At 45.7% G+C, this 24,727-nt stretch overlaps 1 protein-coding gene across 1 annotated transcript in view; it reads left to right on the top strand.

Moving 5' to 3' along the window:
• TBKBP1 (TBK1 binding protein 1) overlaps window positions 1-24,727 on the top strand; it is a 61,997-nt gene that overhangs the window by 15,036 nt on the left and 22,234 nt on the right. Inside the window, exons 2-7 of the mRNA XM_035136308.2 lie at window positions 1,194-1,474; window positions 3,030-3,152; window positions 5,896-6,000; window positions 7,461-7,602; window positions 12,663-12,859; window positions 15,381-15,442. Coding sequence (XP_034992199.1) covers window positions 1,253-1,474; window positions 3,030-3,152; window positions 5,896-6,000; window positions 7,461-7,602; window positions 12,663-12,859; window positions 15,381-15,442 — 851 coding nt within the window. The 5' untranslated portion in view covers window positions 1,194-1,252. The remainder of the gene's footprint in view (window positions 1-1,193; window positions 1,475-3,029; window positions 3,153-5,895; window positions 6,001-7,460; window positions 7,603-12,662; window positions 12,860-15,380; window positions 15,443-24,727) is intronic.

Genomic DNA, 24,727 nt, shown 5'->3' with positions numbered 1-24,727 from the left:
AGCCCCTCCATCTGGTACGCAGGCTGTGTCCAGGGCAGCTGTCTATCAGCTCCATCTGGTACGCAGGCTGAGCCCCTACCTGCCCGCTGACTGTCTCTCCAGAGTGGTACATGCTCTAGTTATCTCTCGCTTGGACTACTACAATGCGCTCTACGTGGGGCTACCTTTGAAGGTGATCTGGAAACTACAACTAATCCAGAATGGCGGCAGCTAGACTGGTGACTGGGAGCAGCCGCCGAGACCACATAACACCGGTCTTGAAAGATCTATATTGGCTTCCAGTACGTTTCCGAGCACAGTTCAAAGTGTTGGTGCTGATCTTTAAAGCCCTAAACGGCCTTGGTCCCGTATACCTGAAGGAGCGTCTCCACCCCCATCGTTCTGCCCGTACACTGAGGTCAAGCTCCGAGGGCCTTCTGGCACTTCCCTCATTGCGAGAAGCCAAGTTGCAGGGAACCAGGCAGAGGGCCTTCTCGGTGGTGGCGCCTGCCCTGTGGAACACCCTCCCATCAGATGTCAAAAAGGAAAACAGCTACCAGATTTTTAGAAGACATCTGAAGGCAGCCCTGTTTAGGGAGGCTTTTAATGTTTAACAAATTAGTGTATTTTAATGTTTCTGTTGGAAGCCGCCCAGAGTGGCTGGGGAAACCTGGCCAGATGGGCGGGGTATAAATAAATTATTATTATTATTATTATTATTATTATTATTATTATTATTACAGTGGTACCTCAGTTTAAGTACACAATTGGTTCCGGAAGTCTGTACTTAACCTGAAGCGTACTTAACCTGAAGCGAACTTTCCCATTGAAAGTAATGGAAAGTGGATTAATCCGTTCCAGACAGGTCCGCGGAGTACTTAAACTGAAAGTACTCAAACTGAGGCATACTTAAACCGAGGTATGACTGTGTATTGTATTATATTATATTATATATTACATTACATTACATTATATTTGTCTTTATCCTCCTGTATTCGAGGTGAAAACTGTCCCCCCAGAGCACTTCACAACAATTAAAGCCAGCTCTTAATGCCACTGGCAGGTGCTGTGTAATGTGCATGAATTAAAATAAGACACAGGCTTACAAACTATTTTAAAAAAATAAAAAATCCCAGACAAAGGGGAGGAAAAAGCTTAGAAGAAGGAGCCATGCTGTGCTGTGTCTCACTCCTGTTTCTTGCCGTCTCCCATAGCTGGAGTTTGCCAGGCACTGCCGTTTCCTGCTAAACGCCCGTCTGTCCCAGATTGTGCCATGGACTCCATGTTTGAAGATGACATCAGCATCCTTACCCAAGATGCTTTGGTCCAGGACGACGACTGGCTGGACAGCCCCAATACCGACCTCTCCAGCGAGATGTGTTCTGCCTCTCACTTTGCTCTCATCACCGCCTACGATGACATCAAGAACCGCCTGACAGGGCTGGAGCGGGAGAATGCTAGCCTCAAGCGGAAGCTGAAGATGTATGAGATTAAGGTGAGTGGCGGTTTGTAGGTGCCTTGGCTCCTGTTTGGTTTCCTGGTGATCTGTTAATGGTTAATCTGTTAATCAGCACAAGTGGCTGATATTTTAAATAAATAAATTAGATTACATTAGCCTTCTCTGTTCCCAGTCCTTTACCGGGTATAATTTTCCAGAGAAGTGCTGCTCTTGATGCTCAAAATGGGAGAACTAAGGGGGAGCAGGGCCTTTTGCGTAGCAGCCCCCAAACTCCAGAATACCCTGCCAAAGAAAGTCTGGTCTTTGCTCAACTTCATGTTTGATGGGCATTTTCTTTGAAACTGATGATCAAGGAGTTTGAGACTGCAATCCAGTAAACAAGCAAGTCCCACTGAAGTCTTACTTCTGAGTAGGCATGTAAAGGTTTCCCACTGCTAAAAAAAATGTGCAACACCTTTATGGCTGGTTTTGATAGTTACTGTACATCAGCTACTTGTTTTTATCAGTCTTCTGTTCAAGGCGCCAGTGTGGCACAGTGGTTAGAGTGTTGGATTACAGCCAGAGAGATCTGGATTCAAATCCCTCCCTGATCATGAAACTTCCTGACTTGACCTTGCACCAGTCATACCCTCAGCCAAATCTTATCTCACAGGGTAGTTGTGAAGATGCTTTTTTAAAAGGTGGTGTCATTTTTCATTTGATATCTTTATTCATTTATTTTAGTAGTGCTGTTGTTCCTTATGTTTTTACTGTTGATTTTAATGCTGTTGCTGTTTTTATTGTTTAGGTCTGTTGTACATTGCTGGGGGGGGAGGTAATTGCAGAAAGGCAGCATGAAAATATTAAAACAAATTTAACATTGGAGGGGGTGAAGGTCCATGCATGCTGCTTCGAGTTCACTGGAGGAAAGGTGGGATAGGAATAGAATAAATAAATAAAATTAACAGCTCCTGTTATGAGAACCAGTGTGGTGTAGGGGTTAGTATGTCAGGCTTGAGCTTGGGAGACCAGGGTTCAAATCCCCACTCAGCCATGAAGCTGTGTGAGAGAATGAGATAATGCTGTGTGTATTTATATATAGATATATATTGAATTAATTGCTGGTTTTATATTTTAAAATTTGCTATTGCGCCTGAGGTTTGGGCTGTGGCCCATGAAATGTTGTGCCACTACACATCACTTTGTCTTTAACACTAACTTGTGTTATATATACTGTAACCTGTACCTTGGTTTTCAAACAGCCTAGTTCTCAAACGTTTTTGCTCCTGAACGATTGAAATTCGGAAGTTTTCGAACGTTCTTTTGGAAGCCGAACATCTGACAGGGCTTCTGTGGCTTCTGATTGGCTGCAGGAGCTTCCTGCAGCCAATCAGAAGCTGCGCTTTGGTTTTCCAATGTTTTGGAAGTTGAACAGACTTCCGGAACGGATTCTGTTCGACTTCCAAGGTTATGACTGTACTTTAAATGCTTCATACTGCTTTATTATTGTTCCCTACTTTGCCTGCTTTCCCCAATATTTCTGCAATGTGCATTTTCTTTTTCTAAGACAGTAAATGCTTGGTGTTTCCCCCCTTGTGCTCCTGGCCCGCAGTTCCCACTGATTAGCGAGTTTGGAGAGGAGCGCATCTTCCCAGCCTACGACTCCAAGGAGGCCTCTCTTCTGAAAAGCGAGAAAGCCAACCTCCAGCAGCAGCTGAATCAATTCCAGCGCGAGGTGAGCAGAGCTTCCTGACATGCTTGGAAAGGAGCTTTTAAAGAGCGAAAGTACTCGACCTGGCCACCTTGGCTCGTGGCTTTTTGTGTCATTGTCTGTAATTGGTAAGGCGTAAGATTGCCTCGTGGATTGCGGCACATTGCTCAAGAACATGCGCCTGCAAATTTTGTTATTAAATTGCTTTTGCCAGCTTGGTACCCCAACGAAATCACAGGCAAGGGCACAGTACTATAGTAAGAGCCGCAGAAAATACTGAAAGGCATACAGCAGTGACAACGATGTATTTATAAGAAGAGGCAACGTTTTATTTCAAGTGTACATTTCAACAGGGTTTACAAAGATCCATAACAGCACAAGAATCATATTAAAGAATGCTCTAAGCAGCTGGCAAATATTACACTTGGAAAGCGTACATCTCAGCAAAACTTACAAAAAACCAAAATATAATAATAATAATAATAATAATAATAATAATAATAATAATAATTGCTCTAAGCAGCTGGTGACAGGCTTCTGGATAGCATCCTGTTTGAGAAAATCTTCTCCAGATGACAGCACCTAAAGTTCTCACAAATGGGAGGACTTCAGGAATGGCTGTCCCTCCAAAGAAGTTACTCTATTCCAAGAGGATAATACCAAGGCAAGGCGGTGCAGCCAGTGCTGTGGGGGTTTTTTTGGACAGCACTGGGCCCGCTGGAGGGCGCACTGCAGCCCGTGGCACTCTGCCCCCCTTGCCCTTTCCTTCCTCCGCTACTGCAGAGGAGTGGTGGGAGGCACCAGCTGGGGAAACCCCCAGGGGAAGAAGGCTCAGAGCCAGGGGGTTGGTGGTGGGATGACAATGCTTGGTCAGAGGGAGAAGAGGAAGCATATTGGGAGGAGCTGAAGGGGCAACAGGGTTTAGTGAGCAGGAAGAAGCTGGGGCAGAGAGCAGACCAGGCTCAGAGGCAGGAGAGGAGGGGAGCCAGGAGACAGAAATGAAGCAGGCTGCTGAAGAATTGAGGGAGTTTCCCCCTCCTGCTGTGACCAGCTCCCCTCTCCCACAACATGCAGAGAAGTGAAAAGAGCAGAGCAGAGGGCGGTTGTGCTACTTGGGAAAGACCCCAGAGAGGACGAGCCTTAGAGTGTGGTGGGAAGGCAGCGACCTTTCAGTCCTCACAACTGCCTTCTTGGAGCAAGACCTACTGGGAAGAGCTGTTGGGATCACTAGGCCTGCGCTGTTTTGGTTTCTGGAATAAAGAGTTTCCACTGACACCAGAATTTCCTTTGCTTGCTGAGCTATGCTTGACTCCAGCTATTGGCACTGGTGTGCGGAGGGGCTCGCTGCCTCCCCACATCAGCAGCCCAGGAAGTCTTCCAACCTCAAAGGAATCATTATTTTAGTATAGCAACACCTGTCATGTGGAACTTCCTGCCTGATGATGTCCCTACCTTCACTGTACTGTTTTGCATGCTTGCTAAAAACCACTTCTTTTTCAGCAAGCCTGTTCTAACACATGACTCGGTTTTATTGGGCTTATCTTTGCTTTCGGTGTGGAGAACTGAACTTAAGACTGGGGAAAATGGGGGACTGAAATTGGCAATGCTCAGCAACCTTCAGGTCCCAGGTAGCTTGGGCACACAGCTCCTAAACATGCTGCTATTCCTGCAGCTTCACAGAGAAGGAGTTTGCTGGAGTGTGTGTGTATTTCCCTATTTAGGGGGGGAGTGGACAGACTTTGCCCAATGCACCTCTTTAATTCCACTGCAGTTTTGTGGCAAAAGGGGGGGGGAGAACACACTTTAATGTTTCAACTCCCAGAAATTCCATAGCACAGAACAGGTCCTAGCAGCAAAGGACAGGCAGGAAGATAGGGTTTCACATGTCTCAAAGCACACCTTCAAACTAGGTGAGGCTGACCTGGTTTGCACGATCAGGTCCCTGCTTAATAAGCCATGATATGCATGAGCTGCGTGCATGGAGATTGTCTGCAGCAGCTTTCCTCCCCTCCCCCCTTGCATGAGAGACCGAGCAAGCCAGGACCCAGCTGTTAGCCATAGTTTCCCATTATGTGCAAACTCAGAAACTATGGTTAATGGCTTGCAAACTACAAACTACCCGCCGTTTTGCAGGCGCACAGAATGGGTTACTTTTTGGATCCTGGCTTGTTCAGTCACTCACACAAAGGGCGGAGCAAAGCGGATGAAAAGGGATTGCTTGCAGCTGCACACCACTCATTCATATTTGATGGACGCTCCTCAAATGACACATGTACCTGGCTCTAAATTCAGTGAGGCTTATTGCCCTTCCCACTCGTGCTTCAGGTGGGCTGCCTGCTTCGTTTTGTTTTCAACTACCTACAAAGTTATCAGCTCAGCTGTTAGTTTGGCACCCACCCCCTCCCATCCATAGCCATTAAAAAAACACCTTAAATCTACTCTGAGAAAGGCTGTGTGAGCATGTGGCTTTATGATTGACACAAGGGCCAGCCTATCAGCTCTGTGCATTGTAGCCTTGCTCTCAGAAAGTTCGTTTCACGATTGATTCCCAGGGCTGGCAGGCCAGGTATGTGCAGATCTGATCCGAGCCAGGTTGCCCGTGAGCTTAATCTGGGGCAGAAGATGGTAATGAATATCTAAAAAGGCAACGAGCGTGCTGTCGGCTTGTCTCCAGCCTTAGTGATCAGGCAGTTTCAGATGTTCCTTGCTGCTGCTGCTGCGCCATGATTTCTGCCTTTTTTCTTCCCCTCCACCCCCCGCCCACCAGCTGCAGAAAAGCAAGGAGAGGGAAGAACAGCTGGGTGAGATGATCCAAGCCTATGAGAAGCTGTGTGTGGAGAAGACTGACCTTGAGTCGGAGCTGGGGCAGATGGTGGGTTTCATTTAGCCTTCTGGCCGGATGCGAGGCATACTGTAAGCCTCCTTTGCATGTACCTGTTTGCATGACGTGTCTGTAAAATGAGATGGGGCTCATGTTTTGTAGCTGTCCTGGCTTGCAGCACAGCTTTGCTGCTGCTGCTGCACACTTCTGTTTGGAAACGACGATTTGGAGAATCTGCAAAATGTCCAACCCCGGGGAGTTCAGTTTCTGATCAGAAGGAACTTTTTCTAATTTCAGCTGTTCTGGAATCAGGTGGCAGGTTTCTTGGGCAGTAAGAAAGGCTTTTGCTTTGTCTGATTTTATGATAAGTTTTTTATTTGTGTTTCCCCCCCCCCCCATAAAACAATCTGCCATGATTCTTAGGAGTGGAGTGGTAGAAGACTGAAAAAATAAAAATGTTGACTTTGGGACACATTAATCACTCATTTGGACTCACCTCTTATGCTCCACTTGTAGTCTGCCAGAGGTTGCTGGGAAGTTCTAGGAGAGGCATGGTCTTTTGACAGGAATGATTAGGGAATTTAGGAAGATAAGTTGCCTACCACTAAACCACTGAGCCTCTTGGGCTTGTTGATTGGAAGGTTGGTGGTTCAAATCCCCGCGACAGAGTGAACTCCTGCCAACCTAGCAGTTCGAAAGCACACCAGTGCAAGTAGATAAATAGGTACCGCTCCGGCAGGAAGGTAAACGGCATTTTCGTGTACTCTGGTTTCCGTCACGGTGTCCCATTGCAACAGAAGTGGTTTAGTCATGTTGGCCACATGACCCGGAAAGCTGCCTGTAGACAAATGCCAGCTACTTCAACCATAAAGCGAGATGAGCGCTGCAACCCCATAGTCTCCTTTGACTGGACTTAACCGCCCAGGGGTCCTTTACCTTTTACATACACTGGCAGTGGTGCTGTAGGGTACCAGATCAGGAGTCTCTTTCAGCTCTACTTGGAGAAGCTGGGGATTGAAGACAAAAAGGGCAGAATAGGGAGGGAAAATGGAAGCTTGCTTTTAAAAAGTGAGCAATAAGAATAGGAAAATGAGATTTGAGAACTAGAGTCAGGGTAAAACAAAAAGTGAATCTTGTTTAACAGCATAAATGGAGAAGAAAGAGAGAGAGGAGGCAAGCAGGTAGAATAGCAAGATAAAAGAATTAGGTTTCCTCCCCCCCCTTTGATCTGATCAGCTAAGCTGTGGGAGAGCCAGTTAGTTGGTTCAGGGTGCCAAAAGGAAGGAGAAGCTGATGGCGATCAAAGCAATATTGGGTGTGAAGATTTCAGAGCCAGGAGGATGGGAAATTGGCCTTGAAATTGGGAGCTGTCTAATCGTTTTCATCAGTTTGCTTAGTGGCAGCTCATTGTCAAGACTTCTGCGCACCAAAGTTAAAGACGCCGCCTTCTTCTTTGTCGTCTTTGTCTTCTTCTTTTTCTCTTTCTCCGTTCCGGCCTTGTTCCTCTACAGAGAGCTCTGGTTGAGACACATCTGAATCGTATCCGAAGCTTAGAGCAGCAGTTGAGGCAGAGAGATGGCAGCTCGTTCCAGAATCTCAACTCTCAGCTGCAAAATCAAGAAGTCCAGTATCTGTCGCTTCATGGCAGCCATGGTGATTTTTTTAAAATTATAACTCTAGTCTGGCAATTCCCCATCCCTTGTAGTCACCTCTGTACTCTTCCCAGTTCTGAAATTTGACAGGACATTTGTGTCCTATATTGCCCGAATTGGGAGGGAGGGTTGCAACTTCAACTCTGAAGGAAGGCTGATGATATGGTGTGTATACTTACTAAGATCCTGGACGGGATGTCTCGGACTCAGATTTCACCTCAGCCCTGAATTAACCAGCTTGCTTTTTTTTTTAGCTGCTCATATACAAAATGGGTAATAAACAGCCATAGTTAAGGTCACAGTGTTTTATTTCCAGGGTAGGCTTTTAAATTTCGTTTGTCAGAACTGAACCACTCAACTGCAGCTTGTCTCAGAGTTGCTAAGGCCTGAGTGTCCTCCAGAAGTACAACTCCTATTGGCGTCAGCCACCATAATCAGTGGTCAAGGATGATGGGAGTTGTAGTCCCAGGGACATTGTGGTGTTGGGCTACCCCTGGTTTAATTGACCAGTCAATTTGATTCATCAGTTCAGCATTGCTTAAATTGAATAAACAGGTGCCCCCAAGTAATCAGGCAGCCAGTGAACAATTTGTCAAACATTCAGATAGGAAGCATAATCTTAAAATAGGGGTTCCTTTTCTCCCCTTGGTGTGGATGGAAATGTTCTTGCTATGATTTTGCTCATCTATGACTATCAGGCCTTATACAAAAGGAGGCCGGCAGCAGTTGGGGGGTCTGAAGTCAGCTGATCACAGGGTGCCCTTAACTACAGAGGCCCAAATCTACCTCCAAAATGCTCTTGCTAATTGAGGTTTGCTAGGCCCTGTTGCTTTGATGTTTTTAGGAGGCTAGTAAAATCCTGGTTGTTTAAAAAGGCCTTTGGCTGAATTTATTTTTAAAGTATTTTAGTTTTTTGACTGCTGCCCCCAGGTATTGTGAATTATTATTATGTCAGTGTGGTGACCTTTTTATTTTTTGGTTTGTTAGCTGCCTTGGGCATAGGTGCCAAGTTCTGGATTGAAAAATCCGGGATCAGCAGCGCCGTGGCACTGGAAGTCGCTTCTACGCAATTCCGGGCATGCGTAGAAGTGACTTCTGGCACTGCGGACATTTGGGAAATGGGCACAGTGGCATCGGAAGTCGCTTCTACGCATGCCCGGAAGTGTGTAGAAGCGACTTCTGGCACTGTGGACATTTTTGAAATAGGCACAGTGGCATTGGAAGTCGCTTCTACGCATGTCCGGAAGTGCGTAGAAGCGACTTCCGGTGCCGGCGCGGAACCAGAAGAACATGGCCGCCGGCAGGAGCTCCGTAATCTGGGGGAATACGGGGTATTTTGCCATTCGGGACACCTGCAGGAAACGGTAAGAAAATATGGGGGTTTCCCGGGGAAAACGGGATACTTGGCAGCTATGGCCTTGGGTTCCTTTTGTAAGTAGGGCAGGATATAAAATTGTCCCAATAAATGATCGGTACGTTGGCTCCTTACACATCGCATCATCTAAAAATGGCATAAGTGCCCTTTTTTGTCTCATGGTGACTGTTTTCACTCCTATGCAAATTGACGCAGGTTTAATTGATTATATTCCTTGGCTTAGCTAAGAGTCTTAATAAGAATACAAGGATTCATACTGTAAAGCATAGTCATGTACATGCCTCCCTGGAAGTAAATCCCATTGAATTTGCTTTTGAGTAGTCATACACAGGATTTTGCTTTCAAAACAAGATATGTCAAGTGTTTTGAACACTTAAAATGTGCTTTATAAATGCTGTTGTAAACAAAATCTGCCCTTATAGAGTCCTTTGTAGGTTCTCCATCGGTAGGAGAAAATAACAGAGGCCAACCAGAGAATATTGAGAAACAAAGCAGCTAGTAAGCCTGATCTTTATTGAACTGTTGCAACAGGGTGCCCCCTTACAGGCAGGAGAAAGGAGGAGGACCCAGAACAAAGGTGTGCCTGCCCTTATATAGACATTTTGAAATTCCCTGCCCTGGAGCTCAAGACCACCCCTCCATACATCATACCTACATCACAGAAGGCCTATGTCACAGAAAAGGCGGTCTACAACAGAAATTTGTTTTTCCTGTCTGCCAGGTTATCTGATAATGCCTTATCTAATTGCCTTTCCTGGTAGTCTGGCCATTTCTTTGAGATGGTAATTACTTAATTCCTGAGACAATAGGAAGGTTCCCTCACCTCCTCACTCCTTGCAGAGAAACATTTGGTTAGTTTGGGAGTCAAAATGGTTTCAGGACTGTCTTCCTGTACTGTTTTCAGTCATTGGTTTATATCAGGCATCCCCAAACTGCGGCCCTCCAGATGTTTTGGCCTACAACTCCCATGATCCCTAGCTAACAGGACCTGTGGTCGGGGAAGATGGGAATTGTAGTCCAAAACATCTGGAGGGCCGAAGTTTGGGGGTGCCTGGTTTATATATTTATGTACGTGTTTGCCTTGTACATTTATGAACATTTATTATATATCTAATACCTTAAAATTCTTATAACAATGCTAAGTGTCAGTATTAATCAATATTCAAGAAAGGTAGATTACCATGAACGTGGATGGGGAATCTGTTTTGCACACAGTTCCCTTCCTGGATCAAAGAGCTAGGATTGTCTGTTTGTAGGCGTAAACCAGGGGTCAGCAACCTTTTCCAGCCGTGGGCCGGTCCACCATCCCACAGACCATGTGGTGGGCCGGACTATTTTTTTTTGGGGGGGGCAGGAATGAATGAATTCCTATGCCCCACAAATAACCCAGGGATACATTTTAAATACAGTAAAAGCACACATTCTACTCATGTAAAAACACCAGGCAGGCCCCACAAATAACCCAGAGATGCATTTTAAATAAAAGCACACATTCTACTCATGTAAAAACACCAGGCAGGCCCCACAAATAACCCAGAGATGCATTTTAAATAAAAGGACACATTCTACTCAAGTAAAAACACGCTGATTCCCGGACCGTCTGCGGGCCAGATTGAGAAGGCGATTGGGCCGCATCCGGCCCACGGGCCTTGGGTTGCCTACCCCTGGCGTAAACACACGCAATAAAACTAGATTCCCACTGATTAACTATTTCTAATCAGGGATAAGTGGCTGGATGAATTGCAGACTGCACTAGCTAGTCCCAGAGTCTCCTGCGGTACATTTCCAGGGGCCTGGAAAAACAGTCAATGCATTTACGCCCAGAGGCAAGAACTTAATTAATCAGTCCGGCATAATCTAGTTTGTTGATTCTCTCTCTCTCTCTCTCTGTGCGTGTTTGTGTGTGTAAATGAGGGGTTTATTTGTTTTGAGGCACAGGCTTTGTTTCCACCCAGTAGATGGCACTGTGATTCTTGTTTTTCCCTTTTCCCCTACATGCAGTAGGGTCCATTTTCAAAAGGTTGCAGAGTAAACTTTAGACCCCAAGTATTCTCAAGATAAACTTTATTCTTTTTTTCTTAAGCAGAGCTTTAAAATGAATTTCCCAATGGTGGGCCAAGGTTGCAATGTAGTTATTTTTTGGGTGTGTGTGAAAAATTAATAACAAATTTAGCAAAAGAAAAGAAAAATGGAGGGAGGAGGAGGAAATGTAGGAGGAAGAAACACCTACCATCAACATACAACATACAACATACCATACAACAACCATCAGCACATCAACATTTAAGTTGATATAACCCATCCCAATTCCCTGAATATTATTATGTATCTATTATTATTATGTATTATTTATTGCATTTATATTCCACCTTTTTCTCCAAGGAGTTCAAGGTCACATACATGGTTCTTTGCCTCCTCAGTTAATCCCTGTGAGGTAGGTTAGGCTGAGAAGCAGGGACTAGCTACCAGCATCACTTAGTGAGCTTCATGGCCAAGTGCCTGTTTTTTTATGAGAGATGTTTTCCAAGAATATGATGCCACAGAACATTTTAACACGTGTCAGATTAAAAAAAAAAGTTGCTCAAGTCTTCTTGCAACTCCAGCTGTGAGGAATTGTCAACAAAATGGCTGCTTGTGGCAGCTACGTTTGACCACTTCACAGCCATGTGGAAATATCACTCACCTAAGCTTAGACTTCTTGGCATTAAGGGGAAAAAGAGATTTATAGCCATTGCAGAACAGTTTAAACACAAAATTCATTTTTTCCAAGGGATGGTCAAAGCCTGACTCATTTTTCTCAGCATGGCACAGCTTTATTTATTTATTTATTTATTTATTTATTTATTTATTTATTTATTTAAAAAGTCTGTGCAAGACCACCCCAATCCCAGAATACACATTTAGAGCAATGTCTTTAAAAGAATGAACAGGCCAGGCATCCATAACTGGAAACGAGCTCATTTTTCCTCATCGTAACAATATTGGGCAAGGATAACACGATGATTTTACCTGTATTTCTTGTTACTAAGATTAATTAGAGATGCTGCAGCTTTAATTAAGGTTTGTTTATTCCTTTGCACCATTTGTATGCTGCCCCATAATGTCTCTGAGCATCCTAAAACACAGTCAAAAACGGGGGGGTGGGGGGGACGACCAAATTAAATACAAAATACAAAATAAAACATGAACCAGCCAAAAGCTACATAAATATAACAAAGACAAACCTCACTGCACCCCCTAAAGTTAAAACGCAGATTTAATAATTGTAATACTAGTATTTTTTTATTTATACCCTGCCCATCTGGCTGGGTTTCCCCAGCCACTCTGGGCGGCTCCCAACAGAATATTAATAATAAGAATAAAAAAGCGACAAAAATCAAACATTAAAAGCTTTCCTAAACAGGGCTGCCTTCAGATGTCTTCTAAAAGTCAAATAGTTGTTTATTTCCTTGACATCTGATGGAAGGGCGTTCCACAGGGCAGGGCTCCTGAAGAGGCAGGTATGAGAGAGCAGCAAGGGTACACACACTATAACAGGGTTGCAACTATTTACTTACGTTAAGAGCTTTCCAAATGCCAGTAGCTTCACCCCAAAAGTCTGACCACCCCTCTGCTGCACTGTCCCCGTTAACTTACTTCCTCCTGTGTCACCCACCCAACCCTTGCCTGCCTCTCGCGTGTCCTAGTGCTGGATTGCTCGATGAACTGGCAGAGCCCCAGGGGCCTCGAACAGGTGGAGGGGCTGGAGGTGCAGAGGCTGGAAGTGGAGCTGGAGGAGACGAGGCAGGAAGTCCAGAATTCGCAGCACCGGGAAGAGCAGCTGAAGGCCGAGTGCGAGAGGCTGCAGGCGGAGGTGAAGCAGCTGCAAGAGACGCGGGCTCAGGTAAATTTAAAGCCGGTTGGGAGAACGCGACGCGGTGGGGACATAAAGGGTGCAAATTCTAGAATGGCCTCCGTAACTCCGGAGCTGTTTACTGACATGGGAGGCTGTGGAACGAAAACATATTTTGAAATATACAAGGTGTGACCGTAAAGTTCGGCAAATAGTCCCGGAAATCGGACAGCGAGAAATATTCAAACATGCAATCGGCATCGGAAACCCATGAAATGCTCACAGTTGTGTACAGAGATGAAGCTGTAACTCGAAAGGCAGTGTGTGAGTGGTTTAAGCGTTTCTGTGAAGGGCGGCAACCATTGAAGGTGACCCTCGGTCTGGCAGACCACCAACAAGCAGAACGGCAGCAAATTTCAACAGAGTTCGTGAGTTATTGATGCGGGATCACATTTGTCCGAATGATGGTGGAAGAATTGCATATTCCGCGTGAAATCGTTACTGAGATTACTGAGTTGTCCCGCCCTCCATATTCTCCCGATCTGGCTCCATCGGATTTCGTTCTTTTTCCAAAACTGAAATCTGCACCAAAACTGAAATCTGCACCAAAAATGCACAGATTTCCCAACATTTCACACGTCCAAGCTGCAGTGATGAGGGAACTGAAAGCAGTATGAAAAGAGGACTTCTCCAGAAGTTTCCAACGGTTCTGCAAACATTGTCATTGTATCAGAGGTGGCCTATTTTGAAGGCCTGTAAGGCATGTATGTTCAAATATTTCTCGCTGTCCGATTTTTGTGACCATTCACCGAACTTTCCAATCATACCTTGCAATTCCTGAGGGTGAGGTTGATAGCACACCTAGCTTTTAAGAAACGGACAGTCTTCAGGAGCATGTATACTACAGGCCTAGGCTTGTGTACAGACGATATGTTTAAAGCCCGTTTCCCTCCCCTCAATGACTCATGGGAACTGAAGTGTGTTAAGGATGTTGGCAATGGTCTCCCTGAGGGATCAACTACAGTTCCTGTGGTTCTTTAGGGAGAAATGTGCTTTAAATGTGTGATGTGTACACAGCTTCCAAACATCTTTTGGATTGAGCTTGGATGTTTGGGGCTCCTGGAAAATCTCGGGAGATGGTGGCTTTGTGAGGGGTGAAATCTCTGTGGGGCATTTTCAAGCCCTCATAGGACCACAGAATCCAGCGTACTGTGGGAACGTCGAGACCAGATGAATCGGTGTAGGTCCATAGCACAGGTGTGGTTTTGTCACGGGCTCCGAGACCTGTGACATCGGAAGCTTACCTTTACACCTTTCAGTTAATATGCAGCTAGCTTGTGATAAAGATCAGTTCACAGCAACATAGTATATGGTGTATGTTTTGTATATATTGCTGAGAATGCAGGGTTTGGGTTTCAAGAATGAAAACAGTTGCCCTGACTACAAAACAACAGTGAGCTATATAGGAATAGAGATAGACTTTCATTTTACAGAGTCCAGAAATACAGATCAGTGACAGTTTTATATTGCTACTCACACAGATACGTGTGCCAACATGAAAGCAGGATGTCGTTAAATTTAATAAAACTTATTGCTGTTGCTAAAATAATATATGGTTTCTGGATTGACTGCACAGTGCTCAATCGAGACAAGTGGACTGGTAAAAGTACAGCTGCTTCCGTTTGGTAGGCGTTGCTATTTTCTGATGCATAGTATGTCTATTCTGAGATACCTGCAAGTGGATGTATGGTGGGAGATGATATATTGGAGGTGTTGCTGGACTACAACTCCCAGCATCCCTGACCCTTAACTGTGCTGGTTGGGGCTGATGGGAGTTGGAGTTCCACTACCGGTACATCTGGAGAGCCACAAGCCAGCTTTCTCTGGTGTTCTGTGACAAGAACAAGGCAGATTGTTGAGAAAGGGAGATGAAACCAACACTGTATGTAATATGAGGGGAGTCAGAATAAGTATGGATTCAGAAAGCCCATAACTTCACCCTGGCCAAGGACAAATTTAGATTTAAAAAAATCTGAAGAAGATTACTGACAGTTGAATTATGCAGTAACCTATGGTTTCCCAAACTGGGGTCTCCAGCCATTTTCGGACTGCAATTCCCATCAGCCCTGGCCACCAAGCTAAGGATGATGGGAGTTGTAGTCCAAAAACAGCTGGAGACCCAAGTTTGTGAAACGCTGGGCTACTGCATGATTTAACTGTCAGTAAACCTTTTCAGTGCATCCTGGCTCATGTAGGCTGAAAACCCACAGTCTGGCTCGGCTTGCTTTTATACACTTCATATATTGCAATTTTTTTATCGCCATCTAAGCCAGTTTGGTCTTTGCATTATTATTATTGTGAGACGCTTTTTGTGGCCTTATAATGAACAGGCAAGATTAAGATGACTTTTAACAAATAAATACACTTTGCCTAATATATTCCAGTTGCGGAAGGCGTCTACCAGTCTAGGGGCGCCTCTGTTTGGATTATTATTATGGAAGTGTGAGGTTATGCTTGCTTCTTTCTACTTTCCCACCCTGTTTATAACTGGGCTTGTCTTAATGTTTCCTAGGACCTTGCAACGAGTCAGTCGGAGAGGGACATGGCATGGGTGAAGAAAGTTGGAGATGACCAGTAAGTGTCAATTCATATCAACGGGTGTTTTAAGTTTGGTGGGGTTGAATTCCTTGGGCCCCCTCCAGACGGCTATTCTGTTGCAGCTGTACGCTGCAGCAATGCACTCTGGTCACAATAATAGTGCATTCTCGGTGAACTTGTTTTGCTGCGTGAGTTGTTCTGTGACGCTTTCCCAATGGAAAGTCAGGTCACCGAGACTTTGGGAGCCAATACCTGACCCAGCTAAGCTGCCTTGAACTTGCTCATCAACAGTTAGCAAACTGAGCAGCCATAAAGCTGGTCATAGTCCTTCCCACTATGGAGAGATGTATTGAATTTCAATGGAAATGGCAGTAATGATTGCCAAATGCACTTCTATGCGTCTAAATTAGCACATGCAATTCTTACACGAAACTGTCTCGCCTTTTTGGCGGTATATTTTGTTTCAGGGATAGTAGGGATGAGTGACCGCCCTACTTGCACCTCGCCACAAGGGCTATTCAATAAGGAGCCAGCTGTGTGCTTAAATATATGTGTTTCTAATATTGTATATTAGAAATATTGTATATTGGTCCTCACCCTGCACTCAGCTCTCCCTTGTGGCTCCTAGAAGCTGTCAGCCCAGGGAACGGCTTTGGCTGACTGGCTAAACCAGGTGAGGGTAGCCAATGGGTCTCAAGCTCTTGGTGAGGTGGGGCTTCCCTTGCATGCGAAGACAGGCTCCGGCCTATTGAGCGGATGAGATCAATAGTGGTCTGGAATGGTCTGGAAGGTGGTTTCTGCACTTGCTGTAGAGCAGGCATCCCCAAACTGCGGCCCTCCAGATGTTTTGGCCTACAACTTGCATGATCCCTAGCTAACAGGACCAGTGGTCAGGGATGATGGGAATTGTAGTCCAAAACATCTGGAGGGCCGAGGTTTGGGGCTGCCTGCTGTAGAAGGAAGTGAGGGGCAGATGGGGCTCATCAAACTGGGAAGGTAGCCCATCTAGGAGAAGGAAAACTCTGATCCTAAACCTCCCACTGCCTTGTGGGATATCTTTGGGAGCAAAAAAAAAGGCTAAGTAAAGCCTACAGAAATCCAGAATGGAGTCCCTAAGACGGCTGGATGGCGCCTTGTACGCCTCCTTCCAGCAACTCCTGCAGCCAAGCAGGTGCCAAATGTATTGCTCTGCTTTCCTTCGGAGCAGTGAGGCCGAGAGGGGAGTCTTATTGTCTGGACAGCCCAGGATTTCCATACACACTTGTGCCCAGGGACAGTCGCTTTGGTGCTGCTAACACAGTGCTGTGACTTCAGCCCCAGGGGTGCCCTCCATTGTCTCTCAAGCCAGATGGATGCCAACGACAAGACGGTATATAAAATCATAAGGATGTCATCATGCTGCAGTGCACTTGGCTACAGGCAGGCGGCACTGTGAACTATAGTTTGACAAGCTGCTGGGCCCATCCAAGGGAGGGGGAGAGATCCAAAGGATGGAGGTGTGGGCAGGCGAGTGGCCCAGGTGGGCCATGGGAGGTCTAGCGAGGTCTGAGGGTTGTTGTTGTTTTGGCAACGTATAAAGGGAGAAGGAGGGTGTTGGCAAGCAGTGGCACAACCCCTAGTATGTATATATTTAGAATTCCCCCCCCTAACTTTCTGCTCTGACAGTAGGCCTCCAAGGTGGCTGAGAATAAATTCATACATAATAAGATTTTTGTGTATGGCACAGATGAAGGCTGGTTATTGTGGGCAGGGAGGGAATGAGGATGTAAAATGACCGCACCCCAGGCCATAGTCTCTGGATTTAATGGTCTGACAGGGGGAGGCTCTCTTTATATGGTGATGTGTCTTACTATGCTTGATGCAAAAGATGGGAAACCATTCCTGCTGTATTGAGGGCCTTCCCTCTGAGGGTCCAGCTCCGAGGGCCTTGTGAGGTTACAGGGAACCAGGCAGAGGGCCTTCTTGGCAGTGGCACCCGCCCTGTGGATTGGCCTCCCATCAGATGTCAAAGGAATAAACAACATCTGAAGGCAGCCCTGTTTAGGGAAGTTTTCAATGTTTGATGTTTTATCGTGTTTTTAATATTCTGTTGGGAGCCGCCTAGAGTGGCAGGGGAAACCCAGCCAGATGGGCGGGGTATAAATAAATTATTACTGTTATTACTACTACTACTATTATTATTATTATCCCTCTCTCTGGGTTGAATAGGGCACTGGGCATCAATGGTGAGAGTGTGCTGGAGACAGAACAGGCGGTAATGTGTGCACGGACTAACACAGGGCAACCCCTCTGCAAATCTGGACAAGTTGCAATATTGTTGGAAATAATGCCCCACGCACACCCTGGCATTAGATGCTGCCTTTTGTGTGGCCAGAGAACCAAGCAAAATGGAAACCCATATAGAGGGCAGAAGAGCCTGTGTTTCTAAAATTAAGTATGCATTTTAGCAGCTCCCATGGCAAACGTTTGGTGGTAGAAGAGGTTTGGGAAGATGTGAGGGTTTTGGCTTTTGCTTTCTTGAAAGAAAAAAAAACTGGCATTTCGATTTGCATGTTCTTTTTAATTAATTGAGGTTTGAGGAAGGAGGGGGGGGAGAGGGGTTGCAGAAAGGGGGTGTGAAGTGTGAATTAAAAATGTGTCAAAGGGAGCCGATGTGACACATACCTCCGCTCTTTATTTGTGCTGAGTGAGAAAAGAGGCCTCCGAGCCATAGATCTGTTTGAACTCTGCAAGGAGGCGCAGAAGAAGAAAGGGGATGGATGGTTCTGAATGAACAGTAAGTGTATTGCTTCCACTGATCACCTCCTCTGTAAAACAAGAACTGCTTAGTCATCATCCTGACTCAGCTGAAATCCAGCCAAGACTATTGCCTGGTAGCTAAGAATCATTTTTTAAAAAATAAATTCTCCCCTCTTCCGGTCATTTCCCTTTACTGGGTCTAGCAGCAGCAGGTTGCGGTTCAGCTCCCTCCTAAGGTTCCCTTGGTGCATGGGCTGGTAATGCTGTTTTTGAGCTTGCCGCTTCAAATTTGTGACTCTGTCCCCCCTCAGCATAGCAGCTCAAGAGCATATCCCGGTCGCTGTTACCTCACCACCCACCCCACCCCCACAAATTGCTAACAAGATGTGCCTTGAGAGAGGAGGTTGGGGGTCCAGTTTGTCAATGCATTGCTCTCTCCCTCTCCCCAGAAAAAGAAGAGAGTGTAAAGAGATGTGGCAAGAAAACTAAGAGTGGCAGCTTTGTTTGCTGCAGAGTAGTAATGAGGGCGGCATTATTATAACGATGTGAGAGGGCAAGGACTCAGGGGGACCGTGTGTGTGTGTGTGTGTGTGAGAGAGAGAGAGAGAGAGAGAGAGAGAGAGAGAGAGAGAGAGAGAGAGAGATATGATAGGAAGGCCCAGGGCCAGATTTAGGTTTGATGAGGCCCTAACCTACTGAAGGTAATGGGACCTTTTATATGTCCAGCTGTCCTTTGTCAACATTGTGGCTGTTTTTTTGTTGAATATATGCAATATGGTAATTTATGGACCTAATAGGTATCTAAAGCCATTTGCCACTGTTGCTGTATGTTTTTTATTTTATACTAGCTGGCCCTGCCACGCATTGCCGTGGCTTAGTCTGTGAAATGGGCCCTCAGAGTCTCCCTTCTGACTCCCCTGTAGGCCCTAAATGGGCCCTCAGAGTCTCCCTTCTGACTCCCCTGTAGGCCCTAAGGATTTTGGCAGTATGTTGGATGTTGTTTGTTGGATGTCCACTGGAGGGGGCAATTTTTTTGTATGCAAATCCAGGTTTCTACCTGTCCTAGGTTTGTGTATGGACAATGTAAGTGGATAGAGACACTCTCACATGCGCTCCTGATGTTGTGGGCAAATTTGAGGACGATTGGGTAAGCGGTTGTGGAGAAAGGTTCGTTGGAACAAACATGCACCCTCTACATTTATATATATATATATAGATTTTGGAAATGTACTTCCAGTTTCTTTTTTCCTTTAATTTTTTTTGGGGGCCCCCCAAGAGAGTGTGGCCCTAAGCCAGGCACCCCCAAACTTCAGCCCTCCTGATGTTTTGGACTACAATTCCCATCATCCCTGACCACTGGTCCTGTTAGCTAGGGACCATGGGAGTTGTAGGCCAAAACATCTGGAGGGCCGCAGTTTGGGGATGCCTGCCCAAAGCTATAGCTTGTTTAGCTTATATGTAAATCCGGCACTGGGGAGGCCATAGGAACATAGTGAAAAAGGACCCAAGGGGCAAGGAGGAAGAAGACAGGGCAAGGGAAAGGGATGGTGTTGGAGAGATACTGGTGCCCTCTGTTCATACTGGCCCTCCTACCTTGCCTGCGTCAAATTCCACATCTAATAAATGTAAGAAGAGTGCATATAATTAGCTAGTAGTTTTGGGTAAATGCTGAAAGTGCTTCACTTGCGCTCTGAGCTCGGTACAGTCGTCTGAGGTGAGGCAGAATTTGCACAGCTGCCTTTGTATCTATGGAATCCACTCCCACAAGAGGTAGTGATGCCCATCAACTTTAAAAGAGGATTAGGCAAATTCCTGGGGAATAAGGCTGTGTCAATGGCTACTCGTCACAATGGCCATGCTCTGCCTCCACATTCAGAGGCGTGGTCACAGTCGCCGGGGATTGCAAGTGAGGAGAGTGCCGTTGTGCTGAGGTCCTGGCTTGCGGGCTTCCCATAGGCACCTGGTTGGCCACTGTAGGAATAGGATGCTGGACTAGATGGGCTTTTGGCCTGATCCTGCAGCAGCTATTCTTATGTTCTTAATTAGTAGTATTCTGTTTGTGGGGGAGGGTGCCAGGGAAAAGGAGCAAAACGAAGCCAAGAGAACAATTTGTCAGCCAGTGTGCGCTGCTGAAAAAAATATTTGAACGGGGGACTTCCAGCACATGGCATGCATGTTTAACAGCCTTGATGGTATATAAGACCATTGGTGTCTGGTATAACCTCATCTACTTTGCATTGATCTCTTTTCTCCCTCCCCACCCCCAATTATTTGTTGAACTTCACCAGTGACTAAAGCATTAATATAACTGATGGGAAATCTTTACAGTATTTACAAGATGAAAAAAGTTTGGGTCATTCGGCAGCTTCTTTTTACAAGCTTCATTCTGCAGTTTCTCTCCACTCTGCAGTATCTCTTAATTCGTTTTAACCACTCCAGAATAGGCAGCAAATTCTCAGACGTTTTGGTGCTTTGCTAGAATAATTTTGAGGCAACTACCACAACCTTCTTCAAAACTGATGGGGCCTTCTAATTAAAACTGAGGCAGTCTAAAACAGCTGAAGAAGTCTTCAACTTTGCCTCACTGCAAACTGCTGTTCTGGTTTTGCAGGATGTCGTTTCTTCCATTACAGATGCTGTTTTTTGTAAGGCACCTGAATGAAATCTCAGTTCTTTCCAAACTCTTGGTTTAGCTTGTGAAGGAAAACTGGGAGAGCTCAGCAGGCAGCAAGTGCAAACTGATAAATTTGTATATGCCCCATTTCACAGTGAATTGTGAAAGATGCTACTTTTCAGGGAAGAGGTGCTTTGACTGACAAATATCTCAGAGACATGGCAAGTGCACAGACCAAACAATGCCTGCCCACTTCCCCTTTCCCCTGTGCGTTTACTATAGTTGCATCCAAATATAGAAGAAGCTGAACAGAACATTTGTTCGAGGTCTTCAGTATTTCCCCCCTGTTCCTTTATTTGTGCCCCTGGCAAGCACCTGAAACCGCACAGCAGATCAGTTGCAATTAATTTTTGTCATAGGAATTTATTTTAGTTGTCGCTTAACACTTACAAAGCACCTCAAAATTTCCATGCATCATACATGAACGCAAAAGATGAGCTGGTCCCTTTCCTGCAAGTTCACAATCTGGATACAAGATACCAGAGGTGCCAACTTGAATAAAATATTGGGGGGGGGCTAGGTATGTCCCACCCCACATAATCGATCGCATGATGTGCTGCACACACACTATTCGAATGGCAATGCTCATCAACTTTGGTGGGGTCATGCCCCCTCAAATATTTTATTGGGGGCCCCAAAGACCCCTCGGCCCCTAGGAGTTGCCTCCTGTGCAAGATACAAAAGGAAAAAGAATGAGGAGGGAAGAGGGAAGTAAGCGCTTGAATGAGCAGCTGCTCCTTCACTGACTGGTGGAGAAATCCCCAGGGCAGTTTACAAAATTAAATTAAAATTTCAATAAAAAGCATAAAAAACTGCACACGCTACAGAATCAAAGCAGCAGGATCTTAAAAGAGCAGTGTAAGAACATGGATCTGAAAACTTTTGGGGGGCAAGCTTTATTGAAAAATGTAAACATTGACCAAACATAAAGTGTTGTCTTCCAAGACATAAATACAACCCCCCCCCAAAAAAAACCCCATAAAGATAAAAGCAGTTTAGATGGAAAGGCCTGATAAAATAACAGGTCTTTCCTTGGTGCTGAAATGACATCAGTGGCGGATGAGCCTCCCAGGGGAAGGCTTTCTACATTGGGAGCATCATAAGTAGAAGAAGAAGAGTTTGGATGTGATATCCCGCTTTATCACTACCCTAAGGAGTCTCAAAGCAGCTAACATTCTCCTTTCCCTTCCTCCCCCACAACAAACACTCTGTGTGAGGTGTGTGGGGCTGAGAGACTTCAGAGAAGTGTGACTAGCCCAAGGTCACCCAGCAGCTGCATGTGGAGGAGCAGAGACACGAACCCGGTTCCCCAGATTACGAGTCTACCTCTCTTAACCAGTACACCACACTGGCCTTTCGCTGGGAACTGCCACATGGCACATGACAGGAGAATTCAGAGCTTCTGATCCCATGGGTCATTGAGAGAACCACAGGGTCACTTTTAGCAGTCTTAAGACAGCTTTCAGTTTGCCCAGTTTTAAGTTCAGCTCAGCAACCGATTCCCTAACTTAGACTGGGAGACTTTGACATTGTCATAGGTATTGTCTCTTCCTCCTTTCCCCCCTCCTTTGAACCTGAAAAAAAACAAACCCCAAAGGATCCTCCTGTCAGCCTTGGCTTGAGCCAAGTTGCATTTCATGTTTTGTGTCTGGGTTTTCATTTTATTTCTTTGCTTTTATTGATTGCCGGGCACATCAGGTTCGGCCTTGTCCAGATCGCTCGCAAGGTGCGAGAGGATCCTTGACAACTGTGTGTGCCGTGCAAACGGAGAGGAGACAATGGCTTTTCATAAAACCAGATCAAATGTGCCACATTGTGTGTAGCGGGGGGTGGGGGGGCAGGGGGCAGGGCGGAAGTCAAATAGGCAAAGCTGAGCTGTGGACAGATAGAGAATGACACCGTGTGGAGGGGCTAATGTGGAAGTGTTGGAGTGCAGATGGCAGAGAGGAGCTAGAGGGTTCTGTTCCCCTTTGTTTCTGTTTTCACAATAAAGGAAAGAGCAATCTGTTTGGAGATCCATTGGCTTAATGGAGATTTGCACAAAGAAGACAGCTGCGGGGTCATACACACACACACATATATATGCATATAAATATATATATGCATGCGCACAACTTAGGGGAAATGAGGTCACTTGCTGAATTCTGTATTCCTGTAAGAACTAGATCCATCCGTTGTATTATACGTATAAAAAAAATGGGAACCCCGTGGTCTATCTAGAGCTGCGTTTGATCATCCAACACTAGCAGGTCCACTTGGAAGAGGGTTGCTTTTGAGACAGTGGATCAACAGAACATGGCCCCAGAATCTGTTTTCCATGCCACGGGGAACAGCCAGGGAATTCCAGTGCTGCCCCTGAGCACCTGCCGCCTGAGGAGGTCGACCCACTTTACCAAATGGTAGGGCCAGGCCTGGGCAACGTCTGCTATCAATCTCCCTGGAGTTGGTGACGCCTTCAGTACTGGAGAGAGGCCGCCAGGGAGGTCCCAATATCAACAAGCTGAACATGCTCTTTTGACCTCTGTGTGCTTTATTCTGGCTTCCTATTTATAACTCGTGTGTTCCAAATGCCCATTTTCATGCTAACTTTGCTGTCTCCTCCACCTGCCTGCCTCTGGTTCAGGCGCTGCAGCTCCTCAAGCAGGCAGCTGCTGTGGTTAACTTTTCTTCGGTTCATCCTATTACAAATTGCCTCCGGGGCGCAGTTGTGGTTTTTCCTTTCATTTCCAAATGTGCAAGTCGGGGCAGCTGCTTAGTACTTAGTTGCGTTCCTTCCAAAACTTGTATTTCATCTCCATCCAGCCATATAACCATGCCTCCATCCAATTTATGACAATTGAATCATTATTTCAGGGGTGTGTCCCCCCCCAACCTGGCATTAACCACAACAACACAAGTAACGAAAAAAGGAAGGAAGGAAGGGGTATGTGAGGCTGGAGCGCCGGAGTCTTGGTCACATAGATGAGCTGATATTTGCCCCTAATTTGACGTGGACAAATGCACATGGCATGTCCCCAAAGTGCCACGTTATTTAGTCCATGTAGGCATCGTAAGATTGGCAGCAGTGCCAGTCCTTGAGAGGAAGGAGGCACCAGCACTTGCAGCATTCTTGTAATTGCCTTTCTTGTAAATGCAGTTCCGTTTTTTTGTAAACTCTGCTTTTCCATTGCTTGGCAATACGGAGCACACAATTTAATTCTAAAAAGGTTTTTTCCCCCTTTGGTCTTTTAAACTTCCTGAACTAGTCACTTCTCCCCTAAACCTTAGCCACAGAAAGGCGGAGGGAACTGTTGGTTTTTAATCACGTTCTCATTCATTCATGATCTCCCCCCCCCTTCCTTTCCTTTCCTTTCTCTCTTATTTGAAAACGAAAGCTCCAAATGGAGAAGGATGGTGGGAGGGAGAGGCTTATCCCACATACCTGAAATTCACTCTCAGGTCATGCTAGTTGGGCCAGCTTTTGCCAAAGTGCCCACATAGCTTTTTCCACACACTAGAGTTGTAAGGGGGGTGGGGGCAAACTGGCCTCCCATCCTGCAGGAACTCTGCAGGGGCATCTAAGCATAGTAAAAAAAAATGAGTGGCAGTTTGTTTATTCAACTTTTAATCTATAGCATCCCAAGGATTTGGGGTGAGTAGCAGTAGGTTTAAAAAGAGATGGGTCTTACAAATTATAAAGCCAGAACTCTTGGATTATCATATCCAGAAAAGAAAAGAAAAAACACAATATATCTTATGCCAGAAGATTCTTTGAGCAGCTTTGCCCTTTTCCAGGAAGCCTAAGTGAGTCACAATTCCTCTCTCTTTTGCATCTCGGGGTGGGGGTGGGGATCCAATTGCGTTTTTATCATGCGCTTGCTTGCTTTGTTTTTAATATTTTTATTGTCAGCTAGCTTGTGAGGGCTTAC

This window comes from Zootoca vivipara, chromosome 13, assembly GCF_963506605.1.
Source record: "Zootoca vivipara chromosome 13, rZooViv1.1, whole genome shotgun sequence".
Taxonomy (NCBI): domain Eukaryota; kingdom Metazoa; phylum Chordata; class Lepidosauria; order Squamata; family Lacertidae; genus Zootoca; species Zootoca vivipara.
The sequence above is the reverse complement of the archived record's forward strand: the minus strand, read 5'-3'. Positions and strand labels throughout refer to the sequence as shown.